At 43.6% G+C, this 11,364-nt stretch overlaps 1 protein-coding gene across 2 annotated transcripts in view; it reads right to left on the bottom strand.

The window, feature by feature from the left end:
• Positions 1–843: 843 nt before the first annotated feature.
• Slc9a4 (solute carrier family 9 member A4) overlaps positions 844–11,364 on the bottom strand; it is a 49,599-nt gene continuing 39,078 nt past the window's right edge. For both annotated transcript variants that reach the window (XM_021169612.3, XM_029484890.2), the window contains 3 exons: positions 7,625–7,756; positions 6,852–6,939; positions 844–1,853 (listed from right to left, as the gene is read on the bottom strand). In XM_021169612.3, coding sequence (XP_021025271.1) covers positions 1,498–1,853; positions 6,852–6,939; positions 7,625–7,756 — 576 coding nt within the window. In that variant the 3' untranslated portion in view covers positions 844–1,497. The remainder of the gene's footprint in view (positions 1,854–6,851; positions 6,940–7,624; positions 7,757–11,364) is intronic.

Raw genomic sequence — 11,364 nt, 5'->3', positions numbered from 1 at the left:
TCTAAAATCCCCTCCAGCTCAGCACTGCTGTCTTCCCTTCAGCGTCTATGCTTATTCTTCCATGTCGAAGACACAATGATAATAGAGGAAAGTTGGTGGAAGTCAAATACACAATTAAAAGGAAAAGAAGGAAAAAGTTGCAACTGATAAATGGACAAATGGCAAATCAATCCAACTCTCCTCCTTTGTCCTTTGGGCCACAAGACTAAACACATGTGCCCAGAGGACAAACCAAGTCCCCCAACCCCCACCCACAAAGAGGAGCACAGGGCACCTCAAGGGTCAAGGCAGCTGAAAGATGTACTTGATTAAGTCATATGGGCATGGCAGAGACAGATTAAGCCATGATGGCAAAGGATATTTATTGAACTGATTGCCATAGATCTAGTTACCTGGCACAGTAAGTAACATTTCAGACATGTCTATTCACCTATAGATGCAGAGACAGAAGGGAAGGGAAGGGTAAGGTAGGAAGAGAGATAAAGAGTAGCTGGGAAAATTAGCAAGCTAAACTGTGAAGTCCAAGGTCAGGTTTGGAATAACCATGGTGCACAACTCAACTGAAGAATAGTTACTAAACTCCAGAGCAAAACTTCGCAATTTATAAACACACAGCAGATAAATTCTATTATTCATGCCATCGTTATTAAACTGTAGCTCTTATATTGCTACAATTTATTTTAAATTAACATTCTAATTATAAAAATAGTATATAGATTCGTAAGATCAGCCCCTAGAGTACAGATCATGTCTATCAATATCACTGATTAAACATAACAGTGTGGAACAAATTTTACCTCTCATTTGAGGTACATTATGTATCTTTGAAAACAAAGGAGTTCATTTCAAAAAAAAAAAAAAATTAAAGCCAAAGGCATACAACTTGCAAGGTGACCATTATTCCAGGAGATCTTGTCAATGTGTCTCAATCTGCAAATGCCAGGGGCTGAGCCAGATGCATTTAAAGAGCCCTGCCGTGTCTAAGTGATTACAAATTGCATATCCATACAACTTATAGGAATTGCTGACCAATCACGTGTAGTTCTGGATATATGCCATGGGTCAGAGGGTTGTGATAGAAGATTCCTATGAATTCTAAATGAAGATGCCTTTGTTCTTTGGTTCTTTTCTCAGAGGTGGGATTTTCTAATGGCTTCCATCATTATGTATCTCCAAATCCCAGCATCCCTCTTGATGTCTAGGAGGAAACCAAGAGTGCTTGATGGATTTCTGCAATCCTCAGAGATGACTGGTTACTCTGAGAAGGGGTGATGTTCTGCTACACACAGAATTCATCTACAAAGGTACAAGAGTGTGGCTCAGCCTTCAAGTTCATTGTGAGAGCTTCCCCTGTGGAATGGTGTCTGGAAGTTTCAAAAACACAAACAAAACAAAACAAAAAAAACTTGGTAATTGTTCCCGACTGTGGGAACTTTCGTTTTATAAAATAGGATTTGGGACCCTGGAAAGAACCAGCAGTCATCTGAGAATGATAAGCTATTTCCTATGGAGCAAAGGACTGTGGGACTTGTGGTGCTCTCTGCTGTGTCTGTGCTCAGCTGTCCATCTGGACAAGATTGCTGAGGTCTCTTCCTCTGTCTGCTCTCCAGAGTCATACTCCTCGGCTACTGCATAGAACAGCGGCTTGGGCCGGAGGACATCCATCCCGCGCCATCCGTCCTGGTCCTCCCAACTGGTGTTGCTTCGGTAGCTGAAGCTAAGCGCCTTCTCTCCTCTCTGCAGCCTCTTCATAGGGATCATTGCCTGGGTCGGTCGCCTTTCCTGAAGGGACCCTGCTCTTGAGTGTACGCTGAACATCAAGGGCTGGAATCCTGAATCAGTGCCATCACCATCTAAGAAGACATCATGACAGAAAGGGAAAGAACATTTGAGATCAGAGTTACGGCCAGATGGTAAGAATGCGTGAGACTGCGGCTCCTGCACTCAGTATTGCACCAGCCAGGCTTTTCCTTTCAGCATCACAACCCCAAAGGACTGAGAAAGCAGAACTGCATGCTTGGTATTACAAACAAGTTGAGATTCATAGAAACCTGTGCATTTTGCCAGTCTTCCCTAGATTACTAACAGAGTATCTTTTCACAGTTATGGACTAATAGTCCCATAAAGTAATTACTACAAAATTGTTTTACCCTCTAAAAAACAAATGCTATGCTAAAGGTTCCATCAAAGTGGTTGGTTTTTACCCTGTTTCTGTTTTCGTAGGTTTCGTAGGATGACCTTGGGCTTATAGTGGTCCTCCTGTTTTAGCTTCCAAAGTGAGATTACAGGTATGAGCCACATGCCTGGCTCTTGGTTTGATGTTTAACCCATAGCTGCCTAAAAGCTTTACATCTGAGTTCCACTGCTTTGACTTTGGAAATGTAATCTTCGAGAAACAGAGATGGGAGGGGTGGGGGAGCCACAGAAGATGCAGGCTGTGACAGATGCTCCCTGTCGAGGCAGTAGATGATGCGCAGATTGCCATGGTACATGAAGATATGGTGAAGCTAAGCACATACCCTCATGGGGGAATGACAATGTGCCTCTGTGATAGTCATTTGCATATTTTACAACATTTAACCATCAGAGTGGCCCTTGAGATGGGTAAAACTGTAGTCCTTATGTCATATGGAAAGTGCCTAAATCTGTTTAAGATGAGGTGACTTTCAACATGATACGGCTGGAACAGATAGGATTGGAGCCATTCCTCTGTATCCTAAGTAAAATATACCAAAATTCACACATGCTCCAGTCTCTCATATAAAATGGCACAGTATCTGCATATAACTTATGTATATCCTACAGTTTTTTAAGTAGTTTAGAAACTACTTATAGTAACCAATACATTGCAAATGCTATGCAAATAGTTGTTACATTGTATTTGGGGGGCAGGGGGTGAGAAAAGTCTACATAGATGCAGAAGACAACTGTGCATGTCACATGTATGTTGCTCACCAGCAGGGAGCCACAGGATGCTGTGTTTGGAGTTAATTTCTAAATCTCTATCCATTCCTAAAACACAGTGCCCTTTCCCCCAGTAAACAAAGGAGTACTTTTCACAAACATCATTTCTTGTTTCCTCCAAGTTTTAGGCACATGAATTTATTTTTTCCCTTAAACGCTCTCTGCAGAGTTTCAATATTTTTAGGCATTTATTTGTAAACCTGAAAATCCTGTTCTTTCTCCCACTTTCTGGTCCCTCCTAAAAAAGCCAAAGGAGACAAAGGTAAAAGAGCACACATAAAATTAATACTGTCTGCCCAAAGGTTTGTACTGGACAAAAATGTGTATACGTTACTAGACACAAGAAGATCTTAAATACTTGGCTCAGGGATGTAGCAGAATCTCACACACATGGAGCTGGCAGACTCAGGTAGGGGATGCTCTGCTGGAGGGAAAGATAATAGCATGATCTATTTGCTCCTTCCCCCCCCCCTTTTTTACAATCCCCTTTTATTTGTGCTGTGAGTGGAGCCTGAACCTCACTTCCTCCAGATCCTTTGGCACTGGGAAGTCTCTCTGAGGTGTGGACACTTCTGTCTACAGGTCCTGCATGTGGTCTCACTCCAGTCAGTCCTCCTGAGAACTCCCTGTCAGGGGACAGCGTGTAGCGAGCCTCTCTACGTCCTTCTAGGTTAATGACAAGTGAAACCCGGGCATTTAGCAGAGGCTTCGCTTACAAAGTTGAGCTCAAGGTAAATGACTAGTTCTGCCCAAAATATGAAGGGACGCTCTGCAACGTAGGAGTTGGAAGGAGGAAGGATATGGACTATATATACCTGGTCCTCTTTCATGTGTCTACCTAGAGGTAAGCACCCAGGCCTGGAATCCCAGGGAAGAACGGTGGCTACCTCTCAAGCAGTCTTGACCTTCCACCTACAGAAGAACAAGCTTAACTACTAAGGCTAAGTGAGGAACAGGTGAACAGGGAAGGGGCTCCTGCTTGGGGCAGCGTGGAGACAAACCACAGGGGAGTAGCTTGGTCCAGTGTGAACTGTTTAGGGCTCCAGACCCAGAGAGCAGGACTTTTGTATCTCTGCACATAAAAGGTACACACACACACACACACACACACACACACACACACACACACAACATTTTAAACATCTCAACCATTTCCAAGAAGAGTTTAACGGCACTAAGAATGGTCATACTTCTGCGAAATCTTCGCCAACATCAGTCTCTCAGGAGCATTGTAGGTATTTTCTAATTCAGTGGGTTTAAACCTGCCTCACACACACACACACACACACACACGGAATTTTAAGGTGGGTAATCCCCATAATTACAATACAAAATGAACCCCACAGGCAAAGGAGAGTATACAGGTCTCTTCAACCACCATGGAATTCACAGGCATTCTGTCAGGAGCATTCGGATCATGGCGGGCCTTAAGAGAGCCAGGAAGAGAAGTGTTTTTGTAGACTCAGTTTGGTTGGCCAGAGACTACACAGTTGAGGGAAGCATGACACCCAAATTATCCTAACTAGAGTGTCCCTTTTCTTCTTTCACTTGGAGAGCAGTTGTTCTCAAATGATCAAACCCTTAGCCACACATTGAGGACTCTCTGCATTTCATCCTGATTGCTACCATACTCCTTTTTGGGAAGGAGGGGTGCTATATTTGTTTATTTGTTTGTTTGTTATTTGTTGTTGCATATATTTTGATATATATTTTAAAATAACAATTAACCAACTCCAATTTGTGCTGCCCATATATTTCTGGCTGTAGGGCCATCTACTAGAGTATAGTTGATCTAATTTAAAGAAAATTACCTCTTCTTCCCCCAGAAACCATCAACTGTCTATAGTTTATCAGTTGGGGTGGGGGTCATGTACTCCTCACTCTATGCTAAAAGGCTTGATCTTGTGCAGGTAGCCACAGCTTCAGGGGATTCATGAGTTTTAGTCACCCTCTTTCTTTGGTAGACTCCTCCAACCGATAGTGTCTCATTCATATTTTTGGTTGGGGAGCAGACGGTGGTATGAGACAGGGGAATCTATAATGGTCTATGGGAAAGAGTGGGGAAAATATTATCAAAATACACTGCATGAAGTTTATAAAGAATTGATAAAATATTGTAACCAGATAACTGTTAAGAGTCCTTTCACTGATTAAATCTAATGAATACATAAAACAATTTCTACCTTCTAGAATAAAGCAAACTCCACCTCAAGGTTTAGTATTTAGAGTAACCATTTGGCTGTTTGCTATAAAGCTTATTTACATTTGTATATCCCCGCCCCAAGAACCTGCTAGGCTGCCCCCATGTCAGAGTCCTGCAGTATTGACGATCACCCCAGAAAATAGCTGTGGTGCTCGCTTGTTTTCTCTTCATTTAAATGACAAGATTAGACTTGAGTTATTAGAATAAGAAATATATTCTAAAACCAGTATGTTTTGTGTCTTGTGTTTATGTCTATCTTCTTAACTCCCTTTGCTTTTCTTTGTGAAACTCCCTCATAATATCAAATACCAGAGTGTCATCCGGAACAAACAAGATGAATGAAACAAAGTTACTAGTCCAAACACCCCTTTAGAAGGAAAAAAAATCTAGTAACAAGAAGAATGAAACAAAGTTACTAGTCCAAAAACCCCTTCAGAAGGAAGGAGTTTAGCACAAAGCTGGCATTTCATTTTACAGAAGATGGTGTTGGAAGGGAACACTATCACGGCAGGCAACTCTAAGAGAATACCTGACTTATTACATTTTCAAGGAAAGGGTTGGAATGTAAATAAACTATGATTTTGCTCTATGCAACTGACTAGTATTTTATCATTGAAAATGACAACTTAATCCATATCTGTTGAGATGTGAAATCTCTCTTCTCTAGGTCACCATCAAGTGAGCTGGGGCACTTGGGGACAGAGGAGACAAAACAATCACTAGCATTTGATTTGATGCACAGGGGTGGTGCTGTGCTTCCATGCTTCTTAGAGCATGACAGGGGTGGTGCTGTGCTTCCATGCTTCTTAGAGCATGACATCGGCTCTGTGCAGTCAGGATAGTGTGGAGAGGACTTCAGAAGACTGCTAACGAAAATGTCCCATAGTGAGTACATCCCAGACTTTAAAGACATGTGCTTTTACTCCAGTGATGGAGTTTTGTTTTACATGAAACCTGTTCTAACAAGAAAAACAAAAAGCAACACAAACAAACTCAAACCATTATTTCAAATAATAATTATATTGCCTTCAACAAATAATTATTTAAGGTCCTATGCCTTCAGTTTATTTGACTACCCAAAGTGTTTTTTTTTTTTTTTTTAAGGCTTACATAGTTAGAAACTCAAACAGGTAACTTAGCATATAATTATATTGTATGTTACCCTTTTCTAATAGAAATAATTTGGATTCATATTTAAAACACACTAAATTGGTTTTTATTAAAATAATAAACATCTTCAATACCTAGGAATCTCACTTTTGTGTTACATGGGACACCACTAATCAGTAAATATGACAAAATACCTCCAATAAAAGCTAACCTCATATTTAAATTGCATTGACCTGTTACAATAGTCCTGGAGTGAGCCTTTTGCATACATATCTTTAAAGACACCATGGAAGAGGTTGTGGTGGTGAGATCATGTGACCTACTAATTATCCCTACCCTTAGAAAAGCAGGAAAAATTAAAAGAGGATAATAGTATGTGACAAGATTATAATACACCTAAGTTTCTGTGCCCATATCTAAAGTTTCGAAATGTATTTATAAAGGATGCCTTCATTTTGTTCTCATTCATGTTTCTGCATAATTTCCTTGATTGTCTCTCTTGGCCCCCGGGGTCCCCAAATCTTCTCCACCTGACCCTGCACAGGAGGAAACACAGCAGCCAAGCATGGGTTACCTGTGGATTCAGCAGCCCTTGCCTCTCTCCTTGCTGCCTGAGGATTGCTATACGGAAAGGAGAGATATCGAAAGTTCTTGGTGCCTGCCTGTGGGCAACAAGAAGAAACAAATGCAGAATTATGATACTATAGTTTCAACTGACACACAAAGGGAAGGAAGCAGCCCTCTGTGGGGCAGTTTGCTGGGGTTATTGGCATTTAATTCCTTGTGTCTAAAGGACATATAACTCAATATGTATCCCTGTTCCCAGTGTTGAAAGGATCCTTGTCAACCTTCCCAAGTTACTGTCGCAGCCTCACTGAACATCAGCCTTCAAGTCTGTTCTATCCAGGAGTTTCTATATGATGAAGATGATACAGCCTCAGCTAGTAAGAGGTCAGGTGCTCGCTGGTGATGTGAAGAGGAGGCTTGGTAGCCTAGGCAAAAGCAAACCCTTCTAGAGAAGCCTCTGAGAGGGTTAGAAGCTTTCATTTGAGGAGGAGCCATGCGATACTCAGTGCTTGGTCACCATGGCTCCTGGGGGTAGACTCAGCTAAGGGAACACTTGGAGTACTGATCTACCTTGGAAAGCATCACCTCATTATAATTCATTCCCAGATGCCTAACCCCCTAGAGTTCTGGATCCAGAGGAGGGGGCTGTTCCAGTCTGTTTGCCCCTAAGGCTTTTCCATCTCTCTGGTAGCAAGTGAAGTTTGAGTGAGTGATTTGCCCTCAACTGATGAGGCTCTGCCCCAAGGACAGGCCCCTTTATTTGGTGACAGCCCCACATACCGGCTTTCCCCAGGGCAGACTCTGGCCTTTCCGCATGCTCTCCCTTAAGGTGTTCTGGCGACGGATCAGAATCTCTTTGGCTTGCTTCTCACTTGTTTGGGGTTTGAGGTTGTATTTGTTGTAGGACAGGGTCTGTAAGTAGAGCACAATAACAGTCAGGTAAGAACTCCAGCGTCACCTCCAGTGGTGCCTGAGACAGCTAGAGTAGGTAGCATGGGCTCAGATTTGCCTCTCGCATGACCAAGCTTGCCTCAGTGGGAGTAAGGCTGCAAGCAGACTCAGGATTCTCAGGCCTGGCTATGGCTGTGGATGGTGAAGCAAGTCTACCCCTCTGCCCAATCCTGCCTACTGCACCCACAGACTGTGGCTGTTCTGCACACTCACATTCTTCCCAAGATTATTTTCAGTGCTAAGCCTTTTGATTTGATGGGTAAGAAAAACATTAAAACTAATTTTGGAATTTCCACAACGTTTCTGCTTATAATTAAAGACAACACACACAGGGCATGAGAGGGAGACGGGGAGGGGAAATAGGAAAGGGGAAAGGGAGGAAGAAGCAGACAGAGGGAGAGGGGAAGGGGGAGGGATATGGGGAGGAGGAGGGAGGGGGAGGGAGGGGAAGGGGGAGGGGAAGAGGGAGAGGAGAAGAGGGAGAGGGGAAGGGGGAGGAGAGGGGAAGAGGGAGAGGGGGAAGGGGGAGGGAGGGGGAGGGAGGGGGAGAGGGAGAGGGAGAAGGGGGAGAGGGAGAAGGGGGAGAGGGAGAGAGAGGGAGGGGGAGGGGAAGGGGGAGGGAGAGAGGAAGGGGGAGAAGTTTCCCAGTGAAAATACTCATTAACTTAAAGACCAGAGCCCGGAAGGAACAGCTTTAAATGACTTTTTCTTCTTGCCTTCACCTGAAAACACTGAAAAGCTATCATAGACCAGAGGCCAATTATTTATCCATAAACGTATGTTTGGTTAACTGGAACTTCTTGTCCCCATTGATGTTTGCTCCAAGTTCATCAGTGAATGTCTGATTTCCTGGAGTCAGTAAGTGATATGTGTGTGTGTGTGTGTGTGTGCGCGCACGCGTGTGCATGCATGCGCGCACATGTATGTTTGTATATATGTGTGCAGGTGTGTATATGTGTGTAAGTGTGCACTGTGTATATGTGTGTGTACATGTGTGTATGTGTACATATGTGTGTGCACGTGTGTGTGTATGTGTTTGTGTGTGTATATGTTTGTGTGCATGTGTGTGCATGTATGTGTGTGTGTGTGTGCCTGTGCATGTGCCTGTGCATGTGCTGATAAACTGCAAAGCTCTGCTGTATAAGGAGGTCACTGTTGCCTGTGTCCTCCTTACTGGTTTATGGCTTTTTAAAAAAGATAATTGCTTCAATAACAAAAAAATGGATATTCTATTAGGCACTATAGCAAGCAGGTGATTAAAAATGAATAACTATAAATTCAGGTCTTTCAAAGGCTTACAGCCATCTGTGGGAGTCAAGTAGACATTCAGGTGACTTAAGATGTTAGAATCAGCCGGGCGGTGGTGGCTCATGCTTTTAATCCCAGCACTTGGGAAGCAGAGGCAGAACTCGAATTTCTGAGTTCGAGGCCAGCCTGGTCTACAGAGTGAGTTCCAGGACAGCCAGGGCTATACAGAAGAAACCCTGTCTTGAAAAACAAAAACAAACAAACAAACAAAAAAGATGTTAGAACCACCAGGGAGATATCCGGCAGGGTGCTTACTCACACATGGGCCAGGCCCACTGGACTGAGCCTGCAGCCCTGAGTGGGTTCTACCCTGGGATAAGTGTAGGAGAGAGAGACCTGAGAACTGAGGGCTGGGAAGAACTAACCAACTCTGACGGAAGGTAGGAGGAACCCCAGGAAAAGGCAACAAGTTTGTTATTATGTGAGAGAAACACAACATCCAAAGACCGAAAGCACAAACAAGCAGAGGTGACGACATGCCACACACCACCTGCCAAGAGTGAAGACCTCATCTTCCAGCCAGGTGTGAGTCTGTTGGGGGAACATGCTCTCGGATGCCATAATCCCCAGAGATAAGACATGAACACAGAAACACATACTTCCAAACAGCCCTTTCACAAGGTCGCATATTAAATACTTATATCATGACTCATCAGGATAACAAAATTACAGTTAGGAAGTAGGAATGAAAGAGTCACAGCATTAGGAGAACCACTGCCTTAGAGTCTGGGCTGAGCTTTATTCCTTGAAAAGTTTGGGGTGTGCCTCTCTGTCTCCATCCTGCTGTGTTGTGCAGCTCCCTGTCTCTGCAGTTGTGCCACTGGGAATCTCTGAAATTAGTCCTTCACATCCCCCCACCCATGGATATCCTATCTTGGAAATGCTAAAAGGAAGTATTTTAGAAAGATGTGTCCAGAATCAGAGTGGGAACACCACAGTTTCATATCAACTATAGCTTAGGATAGGCTAGAATCTGGTCCTATATTCGTTCTGGCACTGCCCAGAAGTGACCACCAAGCCCCATGACAGACTCTTCTAAACTATGCACAGTGATAAATGTCTCCATCCAACAGTCCTGCTCCTATTGTCCAGATGTGAGGACAACAGACGACCTCTACACAGTCTGTGTCAACCCTTCAAGCAGTAGACCGTCCACTATACACAGTGGATATTCAATTGTTCAGGGTAGCATTTCCAGGATATTTTCCTTTGAAAAAGTATAAGACTTTCAGAACTGTACTTGAGGTAGTGGGGAAAAGCAACTGTGTTGTTAGGGGAGTTGTTTGGTTGTTTGGTTTGTTGGTTTGTCAACCTGACACAAACTGGAGACACCTTGAAAGGGGAAAGCTCACTTGAAGGACTGTCTTGATCATATTGATTGTAACCCAGTTTTTGGGACATCTTGTTGATTCATGATTGATGTGGAAGGACCAACCCACTGTGGGCAGTGCCATTCCCTATGAAGGTGGTCCTGGGTGGTATAAGAAAGCAGGCTGAGGAAGCCAGGGGAGTGAGCCAGGAAGCAGCAGTGCTTCTTCCATTATTCCTGCCTCTGCTCCTGTTTAAATGCCTGCTCTCACATCCCTCAGTGATGGACTGTGACTGGGATGTGTAAGCCAAGTAAACCCTTTCCTCCCTGTTGCTTTTCCTCAATGGTGTTTGTCATTCTGGACTAACAGGAAAGGGGATTCACAGTGAGGTATATTTCCAACAAACTAAGAGTGGAGGCAAAAGGTACCTGCAGTCTATCATGCCCCCTCATGCCCTCACTCACTAATCCTATTCTGATTGGACTCCACTTAATGCTTAGCAATGAACCCTTTAATGAACACAGGCAATAAATTCCAGGAAGGAAGTGAGATGCTGCATAGCTTAGAAGAGAGACTGCTGAAGACAAGATGAAAGAAGAAGGTGGCTATCTGGCTCACCCACACCAATCACCAGGCAAGAAAATGCTCCCCAGGATTTGATTACTGGTAGTATGATGAAAGCAAGCCCACAGCCATGGTCCCTTCTTTCCAGATATCTCTAGTTTGTGTCAAGTTGACGGAATGCTAACAACACACCTATTTTTCCTCTACATCTGAGGAATGAAGGAGAATGTGGGCAGTGGACCATTTCAACATGTATTGGAGTTTCAGAACTTCAGCCTCCTTCCTCGTATCATGAAGATGGAGAAAACACTGAGTGCCAGGTACTCAGTGGGCCGGGCTCTCACTAAGCTAGCCACACCCTCCACACCAGGAAGTTCTTATCTACTT

The sequence above is a fragment of the Mus caroli genome, unplaced genomic scaffold, assembly GCF_978045245.1.
Source record: "Mus caroli unplaced genomic scaffold, Mus_caroli_1 scaffold_1, whole genome shotgun sequence".
Taxonomy (NCBI): domain Eukaryota; kingdom Metazoa; phylum Chordata; class Mammalia; order Rodentia; family Muridae; genus Mus; species Mus caroli.
This window is presented reverse-complemented; position numbering and strand designations above follow the sequence as displayed.